The 27930-nt window shown below is 46.4% G+C and overlaps 8 protein-coding genes across 8 annotated transcripts; 2 read left to right on the forward strand and 6 right to left on the reverse strand.

Moving 5' to 3' along the window:
* Nucleotides 1-369: 369 nt before the first annotated feature.
* HOO65_050300 (Proteasome-associated protein ECM29 -like protein) lies at nucleotides 370-969 on the reverse strand (the record flags this gene model as incomplete). The annotated part of the gene is made up of 2 exons (XM_071003538.1): nucleotides 370-738; nucleotides 802-969. The coding sequence occupies 2 exons, from the start codon at nucleotides 967-969 to the stop codon at nucleotides 370-372; spliced, it is 537 nt and encodes a 178-aa protein (XP_070858359.1).
* Nucleotides 970-2360: 1391 nt separating this feature from the next.
* HOO65_050301 (Phospholipid diacylglycerol acyltransferase) lies at nucleotides 2361-2813 on the reverse strand (the record flags this gene model as incomplete). Its single annotated transcript, XM_071000841.1, has 1 exon — nucleotides 2361-2813. The coding sequence occupies one exon, from the start codon at nucleotides 2811-2813 to the stop codon at nucleotides 2361-2363; it is 453 nt and encodes a 150-aa protein (XP_070858360.1).
* A 769-nt stretch (nucleotides 2814-3582) lies between these two features.
* HOO65_050302 (uncharacterized protein) lies at nucleotides 3583-8658 on the reverse strand (the record flags this gene model as incomplete). Its single annotated transcript, XM_071003075.1, has 4 exons — nucleotides 3583-3991; nucleotides 4912-5167; nucleotides 5255-5622; nucleotides 5684-8658. The coding sequence occupies 4 exons, from the start codon at nucleotides 8656-8658 to the stop codon at nucleotides 3583-3585; spliced, it is 4008 nt and encodes a 1335-aa protein (XP_070858361.1).
* Nucleotides 8659-13119: 4461 nt separating this feature from the next.
* HOO65_050303 (CaaX prenyl protease) lies at nucleotides 13120-14348 on the forward strand (the record flags this gene model as incomplete). The annotated part of the gene is made up of 3 exons (XM_071003420.1): nucleotides 13120-13155; nucleotides 13405-13785; nucleotides 13875-14348. 3 exons carry the CDS (start codon nucleotides 13120-13122, stop codon nucleotides 14346-14348), a joined length of 891 nt encoding a protein of 296 aa, XP_070858362.1.
* A 212-nt stretch (nucleotides 14349-14560) lies between these two features.
* HOO65_050304 (Maintenance of mitochondrial morphology protein 1) lies at nucleotides 14561-15875 on the reverse strand (the record flags this gene model as incomplete). Its single annotated transcript, XM_071003400.1, has 2 exons — nucleotides 14561-15764; nucleotides 15829-15875. The coding sequence occupies 2 exons, from the start codon at nucleotides 15873-15875 to the stop codon at nucleotides 14561-14563; spliced, it is 1251 nt and encodes a 416-aa protein (XP_070858363.1).
* Nucleotides 15876-16678: 803 nt separating this feature from the next.
* HOO65_050305 (glucose-inhibited division protein A subfamily) lies at nucleotides 16679-20977 on the forward strand (the record flags this gene model as incomplete). The annotated part of the gene is made up of 5 exons (XM_071003095.1): nucleotides 16679-17821; nucleotides 17904-18463; nucleotides 18948-19209; nucleotides 19290-20493; nucleotides 20643-20977. The coding sequence occupies 5 exons, from the start codon at nucleotides 16679-16681 to the stop codon at nucleotides 20975-20977; spliced, it is 3504 nt and encodes a 1167-aa protein (XP_070858364.1).
* Nucleotides 20978-21220: 243 nt separating this feature from the next.
* On the reverse strand, nucleotides 21221-25337 carry HOO65_050306 (putative CDP-alcohol phosphatidyltransferase class-I family protein C22A12.08c; the record flags this gene model as incomplete). The annotated part of the gene is made up of 13 exons (XM_071003100.1): nucleotides 21221-21305; nucleotides 21382-21628; nucleotides 21688-22091; nucleotides 22141-22254; nucleotides 22955-23158; nucleotides 23251-23444; nucleotides 23510-23640; nucleotides 23700-23760; nucleotides 23823-23896; nucleotides 23963-24000; nucleotides 24071-24249; nucleotides 24305-24487; nucleotides 24558-25337. 13 exons carry the CDS (start codon nucleotides 25335-25337, stop codon nucleotides 21221-21223), a joined length of 2694 nt encoding a protein of 897 aa, XP_070858365.1.
* Nucleotides 25338-26353: 1016 nt separating this feature from the next.
* Nucleotides 26354-27795, reverse strand: HOO65_050307 (uncharacterized protein; the record flags this gene model as incomplete). The annotated part of the gene is made up of 2 exons (XM_071003367.1): nucleotides 26354-27491; nucleotides 27566-27795. The coding sequence occupies 2 exons, from the start codon at nucleotides 27793-27795 to the stop codon at nucleotides 26354-26356; spliced, it is 1368 nt and encodes a 455-aa protein (XP_070858366.1).
* Between the last annotated feature and the right edge of the window lie 135 nt (nucleotides 27796-27930).

Here is a 27930-nt window from a genome sequence, read left to right on the forward strand (position 1 = left end):
TGCCAAAGGCCTGGGCAGTGAGAGATCATACTTCCTTCCATGGTGAATGTAGAAGAGGCCAGAATGCAGTGGGCTCCAAACGCTCAAGAACAGTGGATATGGCATCTGATGGGCTCATTGAAGAAATATGAACAGCATAGCTGAGACATTCCTCCACAACAGTCTCAGACACACCATGAAAGGCACCAATCAGAGCACAGTAAAGTAAGGTGCAGGTTACCACATTATTCTCTGGAAGTGAAAGGTACTTTCTCACAGTCCCATGAGTCTTGAGGTCAGTCTGGAATGATAAAAGACTCATGTTCCTCATAAGAAGTCTTTTCGTCTGGCCTAAATCAGGTGCTCAGTATAGATAATGCGCCTTCAATATCAACGACTGTCTCTGGAGTCGTCTCTTCTGACAGAGACTGGAACAGCCATTGAGCGAGAGAAAGCTTTTGCTGGAAGGTAAAACGGATAGCCTTGCTCAAGATTCCAATTATCTCGTAGGCAAAAGGCTGTAGGGTAGTGTCGGTACCAGAGCCTGCGTGCAATCTCTTCATCTTCCAGGTTAACGTTGAGCTTCTTGATGATATTGGTTCCAGGGCTAGAAACATTGGAGTCAGGGCTAGAGGAGGCGTAGAGAGCTGGCATAAACTTCTCCTGATCGGTAAAGATGCTGCTTGATAGGAGTGATATCACGCGTGTCTTTGTCAATGAGATCTGGCGATATGGGAGTTCCATCTCTGGGCTCCATGGCTGTAGGAATTCTAGGTCCAATGCTCACATGGCGTTAAAAGCCTCAACTTTCTCTTGACACACCTTATCCCCTGCAGGCATTCTGAGCAGCAAGACTAGGCCAAGCCATCTGGAAATAACTTGGGTGTCAGACTCTTGTATGCCGATCTCCTTCCTGAGGGCCTTATCCTCGACAGTGTCCTGAGAGGGAAGCTTGATGTCAGGCAAGATTCTGAGAAGAAAGTTGAACATTATAGAGGCAAACTTGACGTCTTTCTCTCAGGCCATTGATACGAGAAAGGTTGGAAAAAGATCATGACGTTGTTCTGGTAGCAGGCGAGGCAAGCTGCGGCGGATAAAGAGAATGTCTAGCTGCTTCAAAACTGCACTTTCAGCTTTCACGAGCTGATCCAAGAGGGAAGCTACCAGTAGAACGATCCTATATTGTTGTTAGCATTGAGTGATGTTCAGTTTGGAAGACTGGATAGCAGTAGCTTACGTTGGGGGTTTAATAAACGTCTGTAGTTTATAGGCGAAATGAATCACACGAACACAAATGGACACGTTTTCACTTGTAGCCTTCAGAATAAAGGCTATGAGATATTTTGTCAATAGCGGTTGCAGCTTTTCTTCATCAGTAGCTACATTCAAAATAGCAAACTTGACTTTGGAAACTCGACTTTAGAAACGAGCTCAAGCTCGCGTGCCTCTGTGGAGGTAGAGCTAGCCTCAGTCATGGCGAAAAGTAAAACCCTCCCCTTAGCAAGACGACGAAGAAAGGGAGTTTGGTCGAGTTTTATCACTAGGAGGTGGCAGGTTGATACTAGTAGCTTGAGGAAGCTTTGAGAGCTATGGATTTGGTTGTTAGATTGAGAGAGAAGAGAAGAGGGGATACTTTCTGTCAAAAGAAATAAACCATACATGAGCTAATGGGCTTACAGGATGATGAACTAAGCCCAAATGATCAAGCTGGCCGCCAATTACAGGCAAAATTCTGAGGGAATACTGCTGGATTTGCTGCTACCAATGTTTTTGTAGCAGCTAAAAAGCGAGCTTGATGACAGCTCAGCTCACTCATCGACAAAACAAGGGGGGGGGGCGAGAAGAAATCGAAATATAACACTGAAAGCATATGCAAAAAGAGAAAAAGAGAGAGTCCAAGGGAAAATGGTGCAAGGAGAAAAAAGAGGGGGAAAGACAGGCAGCGAAGTTTGTGTAGGTTAAAAGAGCTGAATGGAGTGTAGTCAAATGGAACCAAGCTGGGAAAGTGCAGCTTGTGTTGTCAATATAAAATTTAGGCAGTTTCCCCCCAGAAGCACTATTTCCCTCTTCCTTTGCCTACACTATCCAATCGTATAACACCTCAGGGTGTGACGTGCTCAGCATAACAGGCAAGTACTTGAAATAGGCAACATAGTTACCTACTAAATAGCAACCTACATACGTATTCACTTGGTTGCCTGCTACATTTACAGAATCGACTTACGTATTTGCTTGCCTCCCTGCAATTTTTTCAGAATCTACCTACGTATTTGCCTGCCCACCTGGAAATTTTCAAGAATCTGCTGACCTGTTTTCACAGAAAAAGTAAACAGAGACTCTTCTACGAATATCTTTGGTGTTCTACCAGTCGCTCAAGGCCATCAAGAACAAGTCATTGCCTCAGGATTGTGTGGCAGCTCCATAACTGTGACCTTGGCCCCAGTGGGGTTGTATCGTGGCATCTTCCAGCCCTTGTTGCACATGTATCCAGTACTCAATAGGTTAACAGTTCCATCTCCCTCGCCCATGATAACGCCATGGTCGATGTGGTTTTCAGTGACACTTGTGTCAATAGTAATATTGGGCTGGGAGTTGAGGATGGAATTAGACTTCTTGTAATAGTAAGCACGCTCTGTGGCTTTGCCAACTCTGTAGAAGCAGTAGACTTTGAGGCTTGGAGCAAGGGGCATACGTGTCTCCAGAGGGTTGATCCACTTGCTAGGGTCATTTTCGTTGGCATTGACCTTATCAGCGCTGTAGGCAACCCCGTTCAAGTACGAATTCTTCACCATATTTCTATACCATTCCTCAGTTGTGCTGTAAAGATAGTCCATAGTATCATCAATGGTAAAGTGTTTAGGTTCACCACTAGTCAAATCCAGGCTTCAGTTTGCATATGCGTGGCGCTGTGAACTTTTGTGAATCGCAGGTGGGTTGGGCTCTGTTGTAGACTTGAACCACATCCAGCACATGTAGATAGATACGTTGCACATCATGTGTGAAGAGAATCAAACATTACGTCGTGGAGATTCCAGTTCCACTTGAAAAAAGCATCAGGTGAATACGTGGCACACGAAGAGCAAACGCCAAAGGCAAAATGTCCCTGTTCGAGATGTTCTTCAGCATAGACCCAAGCAATGTACACTCCCAACACTCACATCGCAAACTCTAGGGAAACTCTGCAACAAACTTAACCAAGTTAGCACAGCATCACTGTAGTCTTCCCAGTCCCATCCATAGTAGCTTTGATATCACACTTTCTCCATTCAATGGAACAAGTCCGGCCCCTTTAAAACCCCCCTTGATATTACTTTGTGTCATAGCTGCTTGGTGGGCAGCATAAAAGGCTGGAAAGAAATCAGTCTTGGAAACGTGAGTTATTGAGCACCTGATTAGATGCTCAATTTCTCGACCATAGGCCTTTTTAAGCGGCCCAAAGCACCCGACGTCAAGAGGCTGAAGTAGGTGAGATGAATGAGCTGGCATATAGAGTGTTATTATGTGGTTGTCTTCACAATATTGCTCAAAATCGACTGAGTGGTGGCTTTCATGCACATCAAGGATCAGAAGGCGATAGTGACCGGTTGATCGGCCCTTGGTATGTCAGTCAAAGTGCTTTAGCCACTCAAGACCTGTCCCATTATCAGACAAGCCATTATGGGTTGTCGCAATAGCCCAATCGTCCGGGAGGTTGCTTTCTCGATACCAGCTGGCGAGGTGATATTGGCCTGCGACCACGATGAACGGCGCGATTGCCCAGCCTTCAGCATTGATCGCCTGGATGACGGTCATCCATTCTCGGTTTCCTGGCTGAACTGATTTTGCCTTTCCATGTCTTTCCACGCCTGTGACGACCATTCTACTTGCAATAACGCCCATGGTAAAGCCAGTCTCATCAAAGTTATAGATGTCAGCTATGTTGATACCATACTTCGCAATTGTGCTTTCCACGAGCCTAAACCAACCGCGAATAAGGGCTGGATCTTCGCATTTCGCCTGCTTGTAGTCATATCTACGATTAAAACACGTCTTGAGGTCTGGTTGTCGCTTGATGAAGTTAGAAGCCCAACGTTTGCTGACAGGTGACACGTCGCGGTCGGCGAGCAGTCAGTTGGCCATTTTTTCCACGCCACGAAGCCGAGGGGGAAATCCTCGAGACCCTAGGTTGATAATGTATTCAACAATAACCTGTTCCTCTAGATCAGACAGTTTGCGCGATTTAGGGACAATATCGCTTCGAGAAGGCTTGCCGTGATATCGATCATAGAGGGTACTAGGCGGGACTCTGTATATCCTTGCAGCGCGATAAATGCGTAATTTTGTGTCATTTCGAAGGGCCTGAAGGGCGAGAACTATATTTCTTTCTTTATTCAACTGTGGCATACTTGGTGGTTGAGAAATAGTTGAAAAAGGGAAAGCAAAGGGAGTTGCGGGATTTCTTTCCGATTTCCCATGTTTCACGACTTCCTATGCACTTACGTTAACCCAGTCTAAGCAAGTAAAAGAGATTACAGTGCGTGCTCATCACGGTTGAATCAAAGATAAATATAACGCTATGCTAAATGCTATGTGCTTGTCGTTTGACATTGATGGGGGGAATAAGAAACAAGAAAACATATCAAGACTCGGATTTTGTACCCAGAGATCATTGATGGGAATGATGATATCTAAAAGAAAAGCTTTTAGTGTGAAGGAAAGCTAGTCCCCAACAGGGGATAAATAATGTGAAGTAAATTCAACCAAAAAAATGAACAGAAAAATAGGAATTGTAATAGTCGTACAAACCGCCCACATATACGCGGGAGATTCCATGCGTGCGCATAAGAAGCGATGAAATAAAAACAATGGCGTTCGGGGGGCGTATATATAACAAAGAATGGCAAGAAGATCGATCGTCAAGAGATAGATGGTGCAGAAAGTTCGTCTTATGACCTGACGCCAATTATGATCAAGGCAATTACAGCACCAATGACCAATATGCCAACAACAGACATATATCGGTTCAAGCGGCGCCACCATCGAGCAGCCTCTAGCATCCGCAGATGATGTGATTCATCGAATTGCGGTTGCGAAGGAACAATGGGCTCATTGATGCTTGAAATATCGCCACTTCGGTTACGTCCCTCTTCCATCACCTTGATAGAAGAGGCGGACTGAGGAAGGGGGAGGAAAGCGGCTATCATCCAAGCTATACAGAAAAAATGGTCTCGTGTTAGCAAATCGAATACCACTAGATATAGTCTGAGGTGAACTTTTTTGGTATGGAGAAACTTACCGAATGGGAAAATGAATCCCAAAATGAAGCTAACAACCTGAATGTTACGACGTCCGAGAACTCCGCTTCCACTTGACCAAGCAACAGACGGCGGATCCCACATGCTGCTGTATCTGTTCATGATGGTACGACGATCCTGACGCAGGTGGGGTGACCAAATGCTAGATGTTTGCTTGCGAATCTGAGCACGAATGCTAAATCGCCGAACATGAGTATTACGTGTTTGTGTAGCCTCAATAGGCTCACCAGAAGATGATGGTCTCTGGCCAGCAACAGAGCTTTGACGAGAGCCAGGTCGACTATCGCCAGCTTCAGACCACTCGGATGTTGGTGAAAGGAAGCGACGTTCACCGCTGCCATAGTATAGTCTATGAAATTTTGTTAGCATCTTGTACCCCTAAAATACTATCATATAGCAAGAATACTTACCTAGCCCATGTAGGAATCGAGGAAGGAGATAGGTTGCTGTTTCCCCGAGAACTTGAGGAAGAGTGCAAGCCACGGTCGGAGGACATGTTGGAGAAAATGCTTCCTAGGCGAGTGCGTGAAGGTCGAGATTGGAGGGTATTGAGCTCGCCAAGTCCGTCGCCATGTTCATCAACATGCTGAATAATCTGAAGGACTGGCGATCGCTGGTGTGTAGGTTGAGGGCGCTCAACAGAAGCACTATTGCTTCTAGAGTGAGACCAAGAGCTGCTACCAGCACCACTCTCCAGATTTACAGCAATCGAAGACGAAATACTAGGCATTCTGCGCGAATTTACGCTGCTTGCATGGCCAATGCTGAGGCGGCCAGCGTGAGAGTTGGCAAAGGAAGCCATAGAATTTGAGCGTGAAACGGGGGAATTAGGGACAGTAGTAGAAGGTTCACTCTCAGACATAACTGTCGAGAGTTGATCACTCCACTTGTGGGGGTGTGCCTGGATAGGCGATATTATTAGGGATGGCCCAGCATTAGGGATATCAGTGTTATTAACTTCGTCATTAACGGTGGAGGCTGTGGAATAGCGATTCCAAGACTCGTTGTAATGTTGTTGAGACATGTCGTCAGAATTTAAAAGAGACTGCGTAGATGTCGAGGCAGATCCAGATGTAGCAGTGCCGGAACGACTAGAAATATTAAGAACAGAGGCGCGTTGAATATACAGGGCAGCAGGTGTTGCCATTAAAGACTGTGCAGTTTCTAGGCTATAAGCGCTACTAAGAGACTCGGCAGAAGGTGCGTGACGGAGAGTCTCGTTAGAATCAGAAGACGCAGAGAGGGGACGAGAAGCAGGAGTGATTTTGACTTTAACATCAGGGCGCAAGGGAGCAACTCTGAGACTCTCCTGAGAAAACTCGGGCTGCAGGCGCACAGAGGTGGAAGGGGAGAGAGGGGGTGAATTAGGGGGAGACGAAGGTGCAAGTTCAGAAACGTTGTGCACTATAAAGTTTTCTTCTTCGTCGCTGTACAATATAGTCAAATCGAGATCGTCAGTAATCGAAGCAGCAACGGACTCTGGGGGAGAAGAATGGCCAAGAATCTGGACGTTGGTGTTCGAGTCTAGAGATGGCGCTAGACTGAGTGTGTCCTCGGCGTCGGGAATCGGAGGAGAGCTTGACCTAGCGTAGATCTTGTAATTACTTGTTTCTGAGAGGGTAGTTTCTGACTGAAACGAAGCCTTTTCGTGTAGATCAGGATACGCAGATGCTGTTGATGATTCCGTAGGATTTGCTACCAAGGTAGAAACAGATGATCTTTTATAGGCGGCTGCAGTCTTGTTGTCAGTCGTGTAAGCGTCACGACAGCCAGAAGCAGAAATACCAGCTAGAACAGGTTGCGCATCCACAGAAAATCGGGCAACAGTAGGCGAAGAAAGCTCAAGGCCGTCGGTGTGCAGAGTTTGGGGTTTGTGTGGAACCTGGCGCAAGCCACCAACCATACGCTGAGTGCTAGACTCAGGATCAACGACGGTGATGGAGGAAGGTGAAAAGTCGGGCTCGTTTTCAGATAGTTTGTCTCTTGAGTAACGGCGGCTTTCGGGCTTTGACGTGGGAGATGATAGCACAGGCGAGCTCAAGGAAGTGGCAGCCGAAGGGGGCCGATTATTAGGGACCAAGGGATCTTCGGCTAGGTGGCGGTGACAAGACGGGGCGCGAGAAGTTGTTGTAGACGACGAGAAAGCGCTAGAGCTCAGTCTGGGTGAGTCAAAGACAGGGCGGATAGTGCTTGAACTCGAGGAGGATAAGGAAGATGAAAACACGGAGTTTATGGAGGCAGAGGCAGTTCGAAGTGAGGAAGAAGAGAGATCGCTCTCTGTCGCAAAGGGAATGCCAACAACAATAGGCGTAGTCGGCACTGAAGGCAACGGTCTTGGAGAAGAGTTGGGGTTTGTGTATTGCGAGCGAGGATGGGATTTCAACTTCGAGGGAGACGCAGATGCGCTTAAGGGAGAGGAAGCAGAAGCTGAAGCTGAGGGAGAGGAAATAGAAGTAGAAGCAGATCCAGAGCCAGATACTGGCGTCAAGGGCGTCAGAGAAAACGTCTTGCCGTTGGAGGATACAGTTAGAAGGTTCCGGCGCTTATGGGCTGTACTAGGTCGTACTTCTTGATCGCCAGAAACGCTACTACTGCTTCTACTGCGTGCTTGAAATGAAAGAGTAGACTTTGACTGACTTTGGTCAAAGGCCGACGATAGTGATGAGGAAGAGAAAAAGGAAGATGAGGCAGGAGGATCGTCGTGGTGCACTGTCACGTCCCTAGAGTCAGAGCTAACCTTCCCTGGAACTGCACTAACACCCCATTGTGAGGATTTGTATACGCTGGTGTTAGCGCCAGGGGCTTGAGAGACCTGGGTACCGGACAAGCCTGAAACCTGACTGCTATTTGTGGCTTGCAGGTCGCCAAAAGAAGACTGAGTGCTGTTGGCTTCAGACATGACTGTTTCGTCGGCCATCAATAAAGATGTTTGTTGACTGAAGCTGATGGGTTGAAAAGAAGGTTCAGAAGAACTGGTTTCCTCTGAAAAATCAAAAGACAGCTCCGGCCAATAGCCAAACAGGTCGTCTTCGTTGTTCTTTTGAAGGTCTTCGGGACAGATATTTTCGCCAGCCGAGTCAGAGTCGCAGTCGCTGCCAATGTCAGTGTTTTCGATGCGATAGTCTTCTTCTTCTCTGTCGTTATCGTAGTCGCTGTCTGCCTCCAATCTGCTCGTATCATCCACAACCAAATTGGCACCGGTATATTGCGATGCGACAGATGATCGCTGACTTCGACTGCTGTCAGCTGCTCTAGGAGGCGAATATGGTACCACTCGAATACCGCGTGTGAGTTGCGAAGAAGACGACACTGATGAGCAAGTGTCACGACGAGATGACCCAGAACGGGCTTGAGAAGGAGTTCTTGGGGGATGAGAGGAAGACATATTTTTCATCTACTTAAGAGGCCCAGAAATTGCTGCAAAATTGGAAGCTCGAACCAAGAAGCTAGCACTAGCTCGTGACACCAGTCAACAGGGATAGTCCTCTATAGCTATCGTTGGTCCGGGAGCAGGAAAATGAGTCCTAATCTTAGATCAAGATCATGAGCCAGAATAGAAGAGACCAGGGATCTCGGAGAGCGACGCCACAAGGAGAATAGAGCGGCAGGAAAAAAAAAAAAAAAAAAGAACGAAAAAAGAATATTGCGGCGGGCTAAGACAAGGGCGTAGTTGATAGGGCCTGGGCCGACAAAAAAAAAAGTAGAGAATAAGTGCTCTAAAATAAATATAAGAGATTAATTCTCACAAGTGAACAATGTTTTATAAGGCGTAAAAAAAAAAAAGGTCGTAAAATAGAGCAAGAAATGAACGTCGTTGTTTTTGCTGGAATAATGAAAAGAATAGAAAAGATCGTGAAAATAAGAGAAATCAAAACATCAAGTTGTCGTGAAATTTTTTTCTTCATGAAAAGGACACTCCGTCCTCCGGCACCAGTTTTAGTAGTTGCGTGATGTCGTACAGTCTTATCGTCAAACGCAATGCTTCCGGAGTAGCAGGAAATCCAAGCAGCACCAATACGCACACCAACGGTAAAAATGGCAATACGTGTGAGGTAACTACTCAGAACAGCAAGCCGGCCGAAGCAAAGAGGTAGAGTCAGAGAAAGGTAAGATCACGGAACCAAGCAGAATTCGCCAGAAAAGGGAAATAACTCGATTGGTCTTGAGACAAAATTACTCGGAACGAACGACAAAGTTGAGATGAAAGCACCAAACAAGATTGTCGCAAGAGCCGCTTGGAGGTTTCGTTTGCTATATCATTCGAATTATGTCTTTCAAACTTTTGTCGTTGAATCTGAAAATACTGTCGGCGTTGAAGCGTGAAAAAACGAAAGATGAAGGGAAAAAAAAAAAGAGGCAATTGTAAATGTGTGCAACACAGGTAGTTTGAATAGTATCACACGGAAAGGACTGACAGACAGGTCGGAAGCACAAGGAAAGCAACAGACCAGGCAAAGCACACCAAAGAACGGACGTCGAGCAACAAAAGATCTCGACCTGCAAACAAAAGGGAATGTCGTAAAGCGTCTCAACGAAAGACAAATAAGTAGCAAACCAAAAGCAAGAAAAACAAATATGTGCAGAGAAGAGAGAAGAAGCAAGAACCGGAGCAAACCTATTCATCCAGAGATCACGAGCATGTCCAGGTTAAAACAACTTTTCAGAAGCCCAACTATCAAGAAAGGAAACCAAGCCACTTTCTTTTTTTCCTGGAAAGCCCCCCCATGAACCCCCCCCCCCCCAATCCTTATTGCTAGGTATTCCGTCCAGCCTTCTGGACCATCGCAACCTTAAGCTTTCTCCTGGGCCCCCCGGAAAGGAAGCAGTGAGATTGTCTTTTAACCTCCCCAGCCATTATCCAGTGATCATCAGGCTAGGGACAAAGCTTGCATATACCCCAAGGGTATTGGCACACTCTCGACTAACCTTTATAGCAACAAGTTAGTTGGCAAGAAGTTGGCCCTATAGTCATTTGATGCCTTGTCTCATTAATTACACGACTTACTCTCTGATTTTCACATTAGAAGAAAAAAACCCCGAAAAGAACATTATCCCCACGACCTAATTAGGTTGCCATAATCTTGCAGCTAGAGAATAGGAGGCTGGTAAAAACAGCGTCAACTTTGGTACCAAGGATGCCGAAAAGGCGAGCAGAAAAAAGAACATGGCAGCAGGAGACAGCGGTTCCAGCGTTCTAGGAACTTAGGCACAGACACAAAATCCCCTTCTCAAGCCCATCGAGAAGCAAGGAAGAAAAAAAGTTGCGGTGTAATAGAGAACCAAGAAATGTCGTGTGTAAAAGTGGGGCTGGTTTATGTAAATCGTGGAGGATTGCGGCGTGCTCCTGCAAGTCTTACTGAGCAAGCTTGCAATTACCAACAAAACGAGAGGAAGAAGGAAAGAACCCCCAGATAAGGAGAAGAATAAAGACAAAATGTGGTCCTTTTACAGCCTCATTGTCTTTCATTTAGGATACCTTGCTCACAAAGAATTATTTTTTTCCGCTGACTAAAGGGCAGGAAGCCTTCTTCGGTCTTTCTTCATCTTAGCAATTACCAAGTTATGGGCTAGGGGTTGAAAAGAGAGAAAGAAAATGATAACCCTAACCTATAATTCACATTTACTTGGCTTCATTTTGTAATCCCACATTTTATTGCATATCAATATTGTTTATATTGGGTGTCAATGCCTTTAAACAATACATGTCACTAAAAAAAAACAAATACTTTAGCATTCTGAATGCTTTCCCATGGCTTAGTAGATAGAGCAAGACAAGATGCGAAAATTTTGCGCAGAGAAAGCCTAAGAGAACTCAGCTGAGTGCCTATTCACAAATAGCACCATCACCAGACTGAGCCATGGCCTCTCCCTGAACTCTGCATCTTAGAGCTGCAGTCTCAGGTTCGATAAAAAAAAATGAGGATGCAGGTACACTTGGCAACTTGTTATGTGGCATGTAGCACGCATTATCCGCTGTATAGCACAAGACACTTGTTGGGCGGAAGAAACGGCTGCGTATACCTTGCACCATAACACCTCTCGATAGCTATCCCCTTTTATTTTCTCGCTCATCTCCCCTGGTATAACAGGCCTCTTTGACCACCAACACACGCGCCATTTCCCTAACTGTGCTTAAACGAAATCAATTAGCTGCAGGACAAGTACATGGTTCCACTTTGGACATCTTTGTGAAGGCTGAAAACAGGTTCATAGACAAAGACATGTTTTCTCCCGATTGTTCGCAAGTGATAATATACCGATTCAGGGTTCATATTAGACAAAGTTGTTCTATGTTGAATATAAGAGCACGAAAAGCCACTATGACATCAGAAGATTAGTATATGATGGGGTCTTGCATAGAACTTCAAGACATCCATCTATATTAGCAAAGATATTCTTGGTAGCAGAGACAATGGAACCAGCACCAATACTCCCATGCTATGTATTTACTTTTGCAACACTCTGTAAGTCAAACAAACAAACAAACAAACAAACAAACAAACAAACAGCAGCAGCAGCAGCAAGACAACAAAAGAAAAGAAGCCTAGGGAAAAAAAGAAGAGTTTCGCAGGACCGTTTCATCTGCAACCACAAGTCAATCAGTCAGACAAGTCAAGTCAAATCGCTCTCTTTCTGTCGGTCCTTCTGTCCCTTTCTTTTAGGCCTTTAGCTGTGACAGTGCTAGTTGTTTCTCCAATGTGCCTGTTCCCTTTCTTCCCTTCCTTGCGTTCTGCATCTCTCTAGCTAGTAACCCGCAGAGCAGGTAAACCGCGCAAAGATTTTCCAGAACCCTTGGAGAAATGCAGCACGAGCCATGGAGGCTAGGTTCAGATGATTAGCTCTGCTGTTCCACTGGGGCCCTGATTCGCCGCACTGTATAGAGAAGCTAGAGCAAGCCACCAACAGCCAGGCTGTGCACCCTGCATATACGGCTGGCTAGGGGTAACATTTTTGACTCCGCAATGGCTATGGGAAAAAGAATACAGCGCGAGAGATAGACGTTGGTTTTTAGTGCCATCTGTGGCTGATAACCCCTATTTCACACTCTAACCCTAAATATACGCCACAAAAAAGCACCATTGTTATTGTCACTATCACCACAATGAGCACTTGAAACCACCCACAAAAAGCATACAAGTTTCTAGCAAATATAAAGCCTTGGGTTCTTGTTTTCTTTCCTTTTCAAACCATCCCCCTTCGCCTTCACTACAGGAGGTCTATCCTTATACATTTTGGCCTTTTTAGCCCTTGTTTTTTCTTTCTTTTTTTCACTTTCCAAGTGGCCTTTCGGCTTCCTCGTCGTCAGCTAGGCCTTACCCAGCCTGTCCAACCCCACCAAATTCTTGTGATTTCAGGGTTACCTGCATATCCTCTGACATTGCGCTCCATATTGATGCATCTAGGCCCCGGAATACAGGCCTTCCTCTGTTTCTCTTTCTGTACCTGTGCTAAGCTGCGAGGCTCTCTATTCCCTCTTCCTATCTGAATGAAGACAAGGCGGGATTCTAGGTAAAAAAGGGACAGTCTAAAAAGGGACCTATGTTTATTATCCCTACAAGTCTTTTTTTACACTCTTGATACCCCTGACAGTGTTCGTTGTTGTTATTTTACAACTGCCTGCCTCCACTTGCATCACCTAATTCTGGCTTTCATTTCCCTTCTCCCTTCTTGCTTGGGACTGCAAGGGAGCAGACTAACGCAACGAAGAAAAACAAAGATAACATAACAATACACAACATTAAAGCCAAACAAACAAACAAACAAACAAACAAACAAGCCTACAAAAGAGTCCTCAAGAAAAAGGCAGAAAAATATCACAAGCTCTCAGTCTGGGAAAATGTTGCTTATGGGTATGACACCAGAGCTAGCGTCTGGTTTACTGGTAAGCTTGATTTCCCCTGTCCCCCCCAATCTTACCACCAGCCACACACCAGCCACAAATCAGCCACCGCTTTTCCATCGGTAGCACGAACTGAAGCAACCCAACCTTCTCTCCCTCACCTGCTTCTCAAACATCATCCATCAACTGACAGATAGACTGGCCAACTGGGTTATTTTGAGCTGAATTGTTGATGTTGGCTTATCTTGGCATTTTGTTCCTGCCACTGACACTAACCCTCCACCCTGACAGATCCTCTACACCATAGCCTATGTTGCGCCCTTGTATGCCTCAAAAACCACAAGGCCGTCTCAGACTCTGAATCGAGACCATCCGCAAGTCATTAGGGGTCGCATTGTAGCAGTAACAATCTCGACCATTGCCTGCAACATTGCCAGCTATCTCATCATATCCAAGGCTTCTCCAAATGGCCATTCAGATGCCCTTGCCCTCATGGGCTATTGGCCTCTTGGGATTACCGAGACAGTTAGAACCCTACTGCTGAACTCGATTTTGTTTGCAGGCCCTATTTTTGAGACCCTCATTATAGATGGCGAGTGGAGGGCTTTAATTGATGGCTCGGTCGTTTCTTCGGTCTGGACTAATCTTCACAACCGGAGAAGCCTTGTAGTGGTAAGTGTTGGTTTGGTGTCTCGATAGGAAATTCCTAATAGAAAAACACTACATGGGAATGAATATTGATGTACTGATGTGTGTAATAGGGCCCCATTACCGAAGAAGCGCTTTTTCGCTCTGCAGCAGTTCCTCTCTTCATCATTGCTGGAGTATCCCCTGGACGCACAATATTTGTGACGCCCGTTCTCTTTGGCCTTGCTCACGTGCATCACTTTTATGAGTTTCGCATTACACATCCCAAGGTCCCAGTCTCTATGGCTCTAATCCGCTCCTTTGTGCAGTTTGCTTACACATCTGTTTTTGGAGCTCTTGCCACATTTTTCTTCCTCCGAACCCAATGCCTTCTGGCTGTGGCGTTGCTTCACGCACAGTGTAACGCCCTGGGCCTTCCGAGGTTTTGGGGTTCGGTTAGTCCGTACTGGGTATCGTATGATGTTCCTTCAACGTCCCCAGTTATTAGATTCTGGACCATGGTGTACTACATGATTTTGTTAGCTGGGGCCATAACATGGTATACGTACCTCTGGCCCCTTTCTTTCAGTCCTCATGGCATTTACTAGCTTGGAGATATATAAACCTATATATCTGCAGCTGGATGTGCTTCTTCTTTGAGCGGGACACCTTAGAAAAAGAGATAGTTCATAGATGTAGCTTATTTATGTGGTTCTACTCACTCAAATATTTGAACGAACCATGTGGTGTTGAAATTTCTATCAGTATCTGTAATCTTAACCTTGTCCTCACGTGCATCATACCGAAAAAAAAATGTTCATTACTCATCAACTCCGCGTCTTCGTCTCATACGGAGGGTGTCTCGATCTTGTGAGAGATCTGAGCTACGTGCATCCATTTCTGCCTCAACTTCCTTACGTGCTTCCTCCTGAACCTCCTTGGGGATATCTCGGCTTTTAGACCTCGTGGTAGAGTTTACTCCAGACACAATGATTCCAGACCCAGCATTAGAACTCTCTGGATGTGTATCCTCTGGGCCCCGAGTGTTTTTCTTGCGTGGCCACATATTGGGTAGGGGAATTTCTTGGAAGCGAGGCTCGACACACCGCTCATCAAACCAGCGATGGAGGCGAGACTCAATCAGCTGTGCGATCTTGGGTACATCCTGAAGTCGCGAACGGCCGCCGAGGAAGCTTCGAATCGAGAGATCTAGACGATAGTCATCGAGAAAGTTGAATGCCATCATGGCTGGAGTTTGCTGGGCCCGGTTGTTGGGGATGAAGGAGATGGAGAGCGTGCCGCTAAAGCGTGTTACTGAGACGGCTAGAGCTACCGGCAGTACAGCGGAGAGCTTTTTGGGGTAGTTGATGAGGATTTTAGTCTCCAAAGCTAATGTAAGCATATCGCTCAGGTCGATATCTAGACGAGCCTGTAGGCGGGGCCCATCGCGGGAAGCTACGCTGGCATTGAGGGACTTGGCATTGGCCATGACGATGCCATCTTCATCAACGGGGATAATTCTGCAGTTGCTGAAAATAGGGAAATCTTCGCCCAAGCTCAGCTCGGTGACGCGAATCTCATCCAAGAAATCCGGCCGTGAGTCACCATTCAAGGCCTTCGTTAACGAGTCGAGAATAGCATCATCGTGCTGAGCATCGCTTCTAAGTTGTGCAATCATCTGAGCTACCAAGACATTGAACCAATCTAAACTTTCTGGCTGATGACTGTCGACCTTGTAGTATGTTTTGCTGAGAATTGAGCCGATGGTTAAAGTAGTAGGGCCTCTAAGAACACTGGACTTTTTACGGTTCAAAGTTGGTTGGGATGAATGACCTCTATTAGAAGACCGAAGACGTAAGAGCGACTTTTTATGTGCTAGTGTCCTAGAGCGACGTTCTGTTGCCCGTTGGGCTGCAGTTTCTTCTGCAGAAGGAGCATCTCCAAAGATGAAGAATCGAATAAAGGCAGCGAGGACGATAACAACAGAGAGCTGGCCGACAATGAGCCCTTGGGTGAATGACAGGCTAGAGAAAGCTGGTTAGCGACCTGGATAAAAGGTGCCTAGGCGGACAGGCGGGAGATTATTACGTTGGCTCTGGACGCGCAACTGGCGCTTCGTCAAGCGGCAAAACCATAGCTTGTAGGTTGTATCAAGACGATGCGATGCTACTCTAGAGGGCAGATAGAAATGTGAATAGTGTGTTTAAGCACAAGCTATTAGGATGGAATCGGGAGAATCAAATCATGGATGGTCTTCTGCCATTTTTCCCTGTAATATTGGTAGCTTAAAGACAAAAGAGGAAGAAAGAGCCGTTCAGATTTGTGCAAATCAAGTTTGGCTGCCAGTAATGATGAAGGTTTGGTGGAGTGCAAAGTGGGATCAAGGTGGAAATTGGCCTGTTGTGTTTGATACATGCATAGCCGCGATACACGCATACATAGATACATAGATCGCCTAATCTCCTCAGCTACGCGGTCTTTCCAACAACCTGTCAGCCTCCTTCCCTGGGTGGAATGGAATGAGTGAGATACTCAAAACAACTTGAGCAATATAGCAAATATTCTTTTTTATTTATTTATTTTATTTTCCCTATTGCAACAATAGTTACTGAAGACAGCTTGAAATTCTTTCCACACGTTTATCTCAAGCCTACAACTCCATTCATTCGTCTGTATTTCACTCTGCCTTGGGATGAAGCTTGTTCCTATCACAGCTGTTTAGTTAGATCTCCACATTGTCTACTATAACTTTGGGAATCCCTCACCGCGAGACCTCGGAACCAAGAAGCTTCACCTCCCCTCATTCTTCTTCTCGTGTCTTACAGGCTTCTTCTGATTGATATTTGCATTTAATGACTTGGTGATGCTCTATCCCCTGTCCTGATCTGGTCTTTTTTCAGTCTACTCTGTTTCTGTTTCTTCGGATTATTCTGCCACAATGGATATCTGGCAAGCGATGGCTGGCTATCTGGCCAATGTTGTTTCAGCTGGTGAGAAGCCTGGGGGCGTCTCTGCCTCGACCAAAATGAAGATTTTGTTGCTGGACAATGATACCATTTCTATAGCCTCGACAGCTACCACACAGTCGTCTCTCCTGAACCATGAAATCTACTTGATAGACAGACTGGACAATGCCAATCGCGAAAAGATGCGCCATTTGCGGTGCCTATGTCTTATTCGTCCTTCCCCGGAATCAATTGAAATGCTTATCGATGAGCTGCGAGAGCCCAAATATGGCGAGTACTTCTTGTTCTTCACCAACGTTATTAAAAAGTCTTCTCTTGAGCGTCTTGCAGAGGCAGACGACCATGAAGTTGTAAAACAGGTTCAAGAGCAATTTGCCGACTTTGTGGTGATCAATCCAGACCTCTTCTCCTTTGATATCGGCTTTCCGAAGCAGAGGGTCTGGGGTGGAGGTCCGGAGCATTGGAATCCGGATGCCTTGCAGCGTTGTTCTGAGGGCTTAACAGCCGTGCTTTTAGCGCTGAAAAAGAAGCCTTTGGTTAGATATACTAAGACGAGCGGTCTTGCTAAGAAACTTGCTACTGAAGTTCGCTACAGAATCACCCAAGAGGAACAGTTGTTTGACTTTCGCAAAGTTGATACTCCTCCCGTCTTATTAGTACTTGATCGGCGGGAGGATCCTGTTACCCCCCTTCTTACACAATGGACATACCAGGCTATGGTGCACCACATGATGGGGATCAAAAACGGCCGAGTCGATCTGAGCAGCATTCCGGATATCCGGCCAGAGCTCAAAGAGGTCGTGTTATCGCAGGACCAGGATCCATTTTTTAAAAAGAACATGTACCTGAATTTTGGTGACCTGGGTAGCAACATCAAGGACTATGTTGAGCAGTACCAGTCGAAAACAAAGAGCAATGCAGACTTGAATTCTATTGACGACATGAAGCGGTTTATCGAAGAGTATCCCGAGTTCCGGAAACTTGCCGGGAACGTTAGTAAACACGTGACCCTAGTTTCTGAGCTGAGTAGGCGAGTGGGAGCCGAGAACATGCTTGAAGTCAGCGAACTGGAGCAAAGCCTTGCCTGCAATGACAACCACAACTCGAGTTTAAGGGTAAGAACGAGGGCAAGAAATAGACTTCTTCTTCTCCATGTCTATAATGTCACCATCAAGTTAATTGCTAACATTAAACTAGGGCATTCAAGGTTTGATCCCAAACCCGAAAATTTCCGCAGAGGCAAAGGTGGCGCTTGTCGCCCTTTATGCTTTGCGTTATGGTAAATCTCCCAACTCGGCTCTCCCAATGCTAGTAGATTTGCTAGTTGCCGCTGGGGGAGTTATCCCTAGAAAGGCAGCTCTTGTTGAGAATTTGCTCAAGTACAAAACTTCTCTGAGCCAGCCACCAACTCAGGCTGGAATCACTGATCTTTTTGAGAGCGGAGGCATCCTTGGGGCTAGAGGGTTAAGAGGACTTAAGGGTGTCGAGAACGTCTACACTCAGCACAACCCCGTTCTCGAAGCAACTCTGCAAAACCTAATCAAGGGCCGCTTGCGCGAACAGCAGTACCCTTACCTGGACGGCTCTACCCGCGATAAGCCTCAGGATATCATCGTATTTATTATCGGAGGTGCGACCTATGAAGAGGCAAAGACTGTGGCATCTATAAATGCTAATACTCCTGGTGTGCGGGTTGTCTTGGGAGGAACAACAATCCATAACACGCAGACATTCTTAGATGAGATAGACGAGGCTGTGTCTTCGTGGCCAACTAGATGATTGGGTGGTCATAGCAAGGCGAACAAATGTCCATGTATCCAGTGTAACAAACATTAATGAGCTAGGTCGCCTGAGCCTTTATCCTTGTTCTCATTAGTGACGTATTTGGCCTGTAGCTATTCTATGCATATACCGGGGTGGGGTCGTCATTACTTTGATAAGATAAGAAATTTCACTTTCTATTTCGTGCATGGCTGACAATAGTTCTATGACTAGGAAGCCACTTGCGAAAGTCTGGAGGGATACCCACCGAAGTTGAGGAGACATAAGATATGCGCTTTCCAAAATCGTCTGTGATTCTGAACCCTCTGCCTATCTTTCGGAGCCAGACCCGGCATACTAGAGGCCTTGCATCCGTTTCTAGAACTCGTAGGTGAGCTTAATTGTCTATACAAACAAACGACTTTTCACCTATTGTGAAGGCCGCCGGGAATATGTGTTGACTTGCTAATTCTTTTGCAGTTTTGATGTTGTGGTGATTGGAGGAGGCCATGCAGGTACCGAAGCTTCGGCTGCTGCCGCAAGAACTGGCGCAAAGACAGCTCTTATCACACCCAAGATCGATAACTTAGGAGTGTGCTCGTGCAACCCGAGTTTTGGCGGCATTGGAAAGGGAATAATCTTGCGAGAAATCGATGCTTTGGATGGGCTGTCAGGCCGCATTATTGACAAGGCTGGAGTCCAGTTCAAGGTTCTCAACAAGGTCAAGGGACCTGCTGTCTGGGTGAGCAAAGGCTGTTTTACTGAGTTGATGGTTATAGTTTCTCGCTGCTAACCGTTCTGTGATGTTGTCATTCACTACAGGGCCCTCGCGCACAAATCGACCGGAAATTATACAATCGATATATGACCGAAGAACTCACAAACTATCCAAATCTCTCTGTTGTCATAGGCAAAGCAGCCGATATTATCGTTGACCACAGTGCCCTGTCGGACGCTTCATATGGGGCCATTACTGGTATAAGATTGGAGTCTGGAGAAACCATCAGTGCCCGCAGCGTAGTTATTACTACAGGTACCTTTCTGGGCGGCGAAATACACATTGGTCTGGAAACCTTCCCATCTGGAAGACTTGGCGAAGATGCAACCTTTGGTCTCAGCCAGTCACTAAAAAACGCTGGCTTCAAACTTGGGCGTTTGAAGACAGGTACACCGCCTCGCATAGCACGTCACAGCATCAAGTTCGAGGTTATGGAGGAACAACTTGGCGATGACCCACCCATGCCCTTCAGCTTTATGAACGACTCGGTGGCTGTGCAGGACCAGCTGTCTTGCTTTATGACGTACACCAACGAGAATACTCATCAGATTGTACGCGACAACTTGGACAAGACAATCCATATTCGGGAAACGGTCAAGGGCCCGCGGTACTGTCCGTCTCTGGAGTCCAAGGTCATCAAGTTTACCGAGAAGAACCGCCACTTGGTGTGGATTGAGCCAGAAGGATTTGATACAGATGTCTTTTATCCAAATGGCCTCTCCATGACTATACCTGCTGAGGCTCAAGAGCAGCTTCTCAAAACTATTCGCGGTCTTGAGGATGCTGTCATGTTGCAGCCTGGATATGGCGTTGAATATGATTACGTTGACCCACGGAGCTTGAAGTCTACCCTGGAGACAAAGGCTATCAAAGGTTTATTCCTCGCAGGCCAAATAAACGGTACAACGGGCTACGAGGAAGCCGCTGGTCAAGGTGTCATCGCAGGAGCTAATGCTGGCAGACAAGCCCAGAACCTATCACAACTGATGCTCTCGCGCTCTAGCGGCTACATTGGTGTTATGATTGATGACTTGATCACTAAGGGCGTTTCTGAGCCGTACCGCATGTTTACAACCCGAAGCGAATACCGAATTAGTTCCCGCTCTGACAATGCCGATATGCGTTTGACATCCATGGGTCGGGATGCCGGCGTTGTTACTGATAAGCGCTGGGCTAAATTTAATAACGACAAAGGCCAGATTAGCCAACTTCTTGAATTGCTTGATTCGCGGAGGCTTTCACCCCCGAGTGGATGAGGCGCGGCTTCCGGGTCCGCCAAGACACACAGATGCGCTCAGCCCTTGAGGTCCTACGGACTCCGGATTCAAGCCTACAAAAACTAGGGGACCTGGTGCCCGAAATAAATAACTACTCAGCTGATATATGCAGACGCGTAGGCATTGAGGCTGTATACGCGCCGTACATGGACTCTCAGATCTCGTGGCGCAAGTCTTTGGAGCGGGAAGAGAATCTTAAACTACCACTTGACCTAGATTACAACAAGGTCTGCGGGTTATCATACCACGAGAAAGAGGTTCTTAAAATGACGCGGCCCGAAAGCATTGCACAAGCCCGTAGACTTGAAGGCATGACTCCTAGTGGGTCACTAAGACTGCTCAAGCACATCATTGCCGGGCAGAAGCGCGAAGCTGCGTTTGACGCTATACGGCATAACATTGGCACTGGCACGACCAAAATCCAGAGTACCGAACAAGAACCATCATCCATGTAACATTTGGAATGATGTAGCGAATATGGGATATAATGTGTATGATTATAAAGAAGAGCGGTTGTTAACGGGATGGATTAGGCTAGATACTGGCGTTTCGTTGAGCTTAGATTTGACTTCTTTTTGATGAGCTAGCTGATTGCTGTATTTAGAAATGGATTGGCATCTTGTGTAAAAGCTTTATACGCCATGCTTTCCACGCTGCGTTGAAAGTAGTTGCTGGCTTCATGAAAGGGCCATCATCTTTCACATTTTTTTGAGAATTTTGACGGCATCCTTGCTGTAGATGTAGCTAGCACCGCTCCAGATTGTCGTTGTAGCAACAATGTACCTTGGAATGGTTAGTTTTTTTTGGCGCAAAAGGTAGAGAATAGGCTGAGAAACCCATCACAGGGAATAGTACGTACTGGAAGTAGTTCAGAACTGTGGTTAGGTCGTATGGGATAATGGGAGCTGCAGTGGCTAGACCAATTAGACCTAACTGCAGTGCAGTGTTGATTTTGCTGATAGTAGTTGGGTGGACCTCAGCAGAGGGAATTGAAAGATCCCAGTACCGTTTGAAAGTCTTTGGTGCAGGTAGGGAAATGTAGCGGTAGTATATGGCCGAGATGGCCAAGCCAACGTCGCGACCGAGAATAATCACTGCTAGCCACACTAAGCGATAAATACACGGTCAGCTTGGCGCCTGAATTTGTTCAAGATGAGATACATACCAGGAAGACCACCCTTCATAGCTAGACACACGGTCAGAATGGTCATCAGTGCCTTGTCAGCGGCTGGGTCAATCACTGTGCCCACTACCGTCCGCTGGTTCCATTTTCTAGCAATCCAACCATCCAGCATGTCCGTGATTCCAGCATAAGCAAACAAGCCAACAGCCCAGGCCCGGTGATCATGAAGGATCAGATACCCAATTGCAGGCGATGCCAAGAGCCGAGAAAATGTGAGGATATTGGGGAGAGTGTAAATGTCTTCATGGACCTCGAGAACAGTCGGTTTCTTTGCGGACACAGATGCGGCAATCGTGGAATTGGATATCGGGGCTATTGGGACCGTATTTTTCTCTGGGGCTTGTGTCTTCTGGCTGCTCAAATACTTTTTTGTCAGTCTTTGCAATCTTTCAGCATGGTAATTACGAATTTATGCATGCAATGGGATAGTCTCACCTCTTGTTCCAGGAGCTAGGCCTAGAACTAAAACTTCTGATAGTCCAGAGCTTGGGGGTATTGTGGGCGACATTTCTAGCCAGAGTATTCGCTCCAGTAGATAGGGCTAGCGGACTACGGTCGCGGTTATAGTTCCGGTGGTGATGGCCCTGCACACTGAGTAAAACTGATAGATGAGAGACTTTCGCAGAGCATTGGGAAATACCCCGATGGCTAGATGCCGACCGAAGGAGGACGTTCATATTGAATGCGTCCTACCGAGCATCCCTTCTTGATGGCAGTCAGGAAAGCCAAAGTTTTTTTTTTTTTCTAGACAAAAAGCCGTAATGATGCGCCTAGATTTTTTTTACTCTTTTGGGACAAACGTCAAAGTGGGCAGCAGGCAGGGCTTTGGTCATTGGCAAATTGGGATCGCGAACATTGCTTAGATGTGGGAAGAAGCCAAGATGAGGAGTTCACCCCAGGATATTATAGACAAAATCGAGCAAGAATTAATATGGGTGAGGAAAAGAGATTGAAATACAGGGTTTCTGACGAGAAAGTCGACAGCTTCGTCTTTCTAAAGGGCAGTTGCCCAAGCTCATATACTACCTTAGTGCTCACGTGATTAGAGTTAAACAAATAATCTATTAACATTCTGGAGAAACAAAAACCAAAGAACAACAAAGTAAAGCACAAGTAGAACCAATGATTAACAATATCTGTGATACGGATTGTCCTACCCACGAATCTCCGTATCAAAAGGAAAAAAAAAATACACCTTTTCATCGCCATCTTCAAGGTTAACGATGCGTCCATCCGCTACCACACACACCATGGCTTAAGCTGACTACCTTCATATGCCACGGCTTCTTCGACCTTAAAAGGGACTGGGACTTGTCTGTTGAAGATTGAAAGTGGTGCGATATCATCTCCATGCCCTTGTCCTGCCTCCTCGTCAATAGGAACAACAACACCACACTCCCAATTATCACAGCTCATGCTAGGTTCTGCCGTCTTAGGCATATTGAGCCGTCCCCTATATGGAGTTAGTCAATATTTCCTTCATTGCACCTCGACTACACTTCTTTAAATTCCCCGTTTTATGAACCGTAGGCTCAATTAACTTACCATGCACTTTGGGAGAGGTTCCCACTGCCCACATACGCCCATGCCTTGGTTCCAGACTCAATCTTGTTGCGTACAAACAAGATTTTACTATGCATCAGGCTCCTAGGGCGTACACTTATGCACTCGCGGAATACTTTTCTGGGGAAGCTCGCTTCGTTAAACCATTTGGAGTTGAGACAAATAGTCCCCGCGCCCTATGATACAATTAATCAGATACTCAGCAATCGGTGATGGGCCTTTTTTAAACTCAGTCACTTACCCCTCTTCCTTGAAGACTGCCTAGCACCGTCTTTAGTGAAGGAAAGTAGAAACGGAAATGGTCGGCCAGGTCCCCAGGAGTTTCTTTTGCGACACCGTTCTGCACAATGCGCCTGTCGGATATTTGATAGCCTACTTCTATTAGTTACAGCTTCTTGGCCCTCATGTCGTCTAGAGCCTAAGAAACTCACCTCGGCATGAAGCGTAGATCTTGGCAAGAAATTCCATAGTTAATTTTCCTACAGAAGATGACTGTTGTATTCGTTAGCAAGCTAGTCATCGGGGTACTAGATAAACGAAGCAAAGCAACTTACTACAACGTCTAGTTCAACGGTGTTACTCGTGGCAAGTCCAAGGGACTTTACAGCATTAGCAAGTCCACAAAGCCCTAAGCACTCGAGTAAATTAATAAAAATACAAGACAAAAAGTAAATAATCATTATGTTTCTCATACCAGTAGAATCGCGATCTGCTCCACGGTGAGATCCGGCCCTATTATTTAAGTTTAGTATATTGTTCCCAATGGCAAGCAATTCAAAAAATATATAAGATCTTGGCTCACGCTGAGTAGACAAAACGATATCTATTGGCTTCGGTAAAATCGTATTTATCAAGAGAGGCCACAAGTGCGCTGGGGAAGCCCGACAACTCGAGAAAGCGAGAAAGGCTTTGTTGAAACGGCCCTGGAGAGACCTTCTCTGGCGAGGTTTCCCTCAGTGGTAGATCAATCAGGAAAACGTGCTATTGTGTCGTTAGCTGCATTATTAAAGAAGGGCAAAGAGCTATTAAGCCTAACATTTTCCATGGCACCTGTATATCCCCAATCATAGCTCACAAAATTGGCCGTGGGAACCACTATGCGAAGATACAAGGCGAACTTGAGGATCATGAGCTTGGAGTGCATAATGCCCCGGCGGTAGATAGGTGGATAGATATACCGGATGTTCGCACTAGGCTTGGACTCTTCGTATGATTGCTTCTGTTGGTGAGAGTTAGTGACCTCATTACATGTATATTCCCATATGCCACATCTAGTGAATCAACTTTACCTGTTCATCACTATCAGCATATACCACCAAATACAGCTTCGTGCGAAACACATCAATGTTCTGCCTGAGGAAGTCTTCATCCCACTGAAACGAGGATACTACTGCCATGATGAGGTCATCTTTCTGCATAACCTCCTGGATGCTTATAGCATCATCATTTAAAAGACTGCCTCTAAGCCAAGTCTTTTTCACGGAGCCTCGTGGGAATGGAAGAGCTCTGGATGTTGTATGACTCGGCTCTTCGATCTTGGGCTCTGGCTTCACTGTTGCCATTACAGCAGTTGTTTCTTTGTTTTCTGGTTCTTTCTTTGGAATCACATCCGGCTCAGAGTCGCTATCAAGAATGATGGTGATCGCTTCTTTGCGTGGAATTGAAGAGCATGGATTGAGTTCTTCTTCGTCTGACGGAACATCTATAAAAGACCTGGTGGCTACAGGACCAACCGGGATTTCGGAGCGTGGATTCGGCTCGAGTTTTATCTTTTGTGAGGCAGGCTCCTCTTTGATAGGTGTACACAGACTAGCTTCATCTCTATTCCTCTTCAGTGATGTGGGCTGACCCGTAGAACGTAGCCTGGCTCTTTCTCGGCGTTCTTCTTCCATTTTTCTCCGATCAAGCATCATAGAACCGAACTGCGACATTATGGGCTCTGGAGGGCGCATCCTGCCAGTTTCGTCAGAAATACCATTCGACTCCATATGTATAGGGGGGTTTGCATCATGAGAAGAGCCGTTAACTGCCGGGGGAGCGGAGCTATGGGAAACTTTGGAGACTGCCATAGCGGATGGAGTAGCTAAATTTGCAGAGAGCAAAGCAGCAGCGACGTGTGCGGGAAGGGCGCGTACATTTTTTCGTTCCTTCCGGCCTGATGGGAAGGCCGACCTGTTGTTCCCCTGTCTCCTATCAGATGGCGCTTCTGGCTCAGGTGGACAATTTCTAGCTGACAATGCAATAGCACGCCGAATGTCAGCTTGGTAGCGTTCCTCGCCGCTAGAATAACCATTGTCGCTCATAGCTTTAGTAATCCTCAGAAGTAGAAATCAGGCTCTAGAAAAGAAATATGAAAACAAACCCCAAAAGCAATGAGCACATGAGTGTTTAATCTTTGTTGATACCAAGGAAACGCCAGGCTCGGCTAGGGTTTGAGTGGGTAGTCTAATTACACCACACCCAGACACGTAGTCACGTGTCGCATCTTAACAAGTAGGACCTCAATTCTATGTATAATTTACATTTCAAGTATTTGAATCACAAGTCTCTTTAGGAAAAACGGAGAAAAATCGCAGGCTTCTTTCATGATTTCATTATTATGATTAGATATTTCATCGTTTGACTCAAAATTACTAGGGAAATCCCAAATTCAGTTTGCCTTTAACACAGAGCTACACCACTTCAACTTCGGGAACATCAATAGAAGTGACAATGAAACAAGATGTCCAACAAGACAACAAGTTTAACCAGCCATTTCTCCTCAAAAAAAGAAATGTCGCTGAAAAAGAGAATGCAAATAAACAAAGGGAACGCCAGCATGACTAGTGATGAAGAGGGGACAAGATGGTGTAGTAATCGTAGTAGTAATGTGTGTGGAGGTCGAGACAAAGGAAATCGTGCAGAAACGAGAATGTACACCTGTGGTATGGCAAGCAAGCCGCATCGTTCGTAGTAGATAGTTGGCATAAGACAGGATAGGATTATATCGTGAGTAAAACATGGTAATGGAACCACAAGGTCCAGGGAGAAAAAAAAAATAAAAAAAAAGGTAAAAAAATAAAAAGGCGAACTCAGCATGAAGATGCTAAGCAGAGCCAGACGGCGAAATCTTAAGCATTTGTCTGAGACGGTCCTCTAGAGCAAGAGACTCACTAGCCATGGTCGGATATGCGTTGGGCATAGATTTCTGTTGGAGGTTAGCATGAAATCCAGGTTCGAGGCCGCGCTGGTAATCCTGATGCATTTCGTGCTGATTCTGGTGTCGGTTGTAACCCCTGTGGAACCCATTAGGCTGGTGCACAGGAGGACTGTGAGAGAAGTCACCATTGCGCTTCATGGGATTGATGTTGGTGACTGAGGGTGTCTCGGGGGTGGGGATATTGAATAGATACGCCTTAAGAGCTGCACTAGCATCATCTGAAATTTTCTGAGAGCCACTATGGGGAGGCGTATGCATAGAAGCTCGGGGAGGCGTGGGCAGTACATGCTGGGGGAGCGGGGGAGGTGTGTGCATCACAGCCTGAGTAGGAGCAGAGGACGTTTTCTGCGAGTGATCAGCCCGCGGCGGACTCTGAATCTCCTTGAGACGCTCAGAAAATGGGCGTGCAAACGAAGAGCCGACAGGTTGGTGGGCATACCCATCATCCATTTCGGAAGCCATAGCTTGGTAGTAATTGCGAGGAAGGTTTCCGCCACCATTAGAGCGCAGGACCTTGTTGACAGAAGGGGAGCTCTGGACACTGTTAAAAATAGCGGAAAGCAAAGCAGGTGAATCAGATGGGGGTGAGTTGGTAGGACGGCGAGGCGCCATACGAGGCACCGTATGTGGCTGCTCAAGATGCTTATTTTCAGAGTCTGTAGTTTGGGGGCTCGTGTATTTGGCACGCTGTTTCTCGGCGCGATCAGCCTGGAAAATGAACTCCAGCGGCGAATCATAAGCAAAACCACTATTCGGCAGCGGACCTGAAGAAACACTAGGCCGCGATGGGGTAGCCTGGTTGAGATTCTTGGAAGGAGGGGAAGGCTCCGACTTGTCCGATATAGACTGCGAGAGTTCGGCTTCCGGAGTTGTAGGCTTCTTGATCAAGAACTTGGGCATAGGAAGTGAAGACGGAGCAGGCGAAGCATGAAAGGTTGAGCCGGCAAAAGGCGTCGAGGTAGAGCGAGAAAGGCCGGCGCTTTGAGGGGGGTGGTTTGGCGTACAGAGGTCGAGCGAGTTCGAGCTGCCTGAGAGTTTTGTGGCAGTGGGGAGGTTTGCAGATTCTTAGAACGAGAGCGGTTTTTTGGCTGTTTTAACTGGGGGCGACTTTGGTTCAGATTCTGGTTCTTGTTTTGGCTTCCCGGAGTCTGATGGCGAGCGTTGGTCTTTTGAGGGGTCTTTGGGGGCTCGGTGATGGGCACCCCAACGTTAGAGCTATGTTCAGGCTCTGACACATAAGCAGTCTGGCGGCCTTTATTGACGCGGCTGCGTGGCTTGTTGTTGTTGCGGCCAGCGCGTTTTTCTTTGGGAGCGGAAGATTCAGTCATTTTTGGTACCGAAAAATGGCGATAAAATTTCGAAACAAAGAAAATAAAGATGTGAGGGCTGGATCAGAATGAGAAAAGGGTAAAAAAGGGAACAGGAATCAAGGTTCGGCACGATGCTGATGCGTGGAAGAACAG

The sequence above is a fragment of the Ceratocystis lukuohia genome (genome assembly GCF_044167205.1).
Source record: "Ceratocystis lukuohia strain C4212 chromosome Unknown Supercontig5_pilon, whole genome shotgun sequence".
Lineage (NCBI taxonomy): Eukaryota > Fungi > Ascomycota > Sordariomycetes > Microascales > Ceratocystidaceae > Ceratocystis > Ceratocystis lukuohia.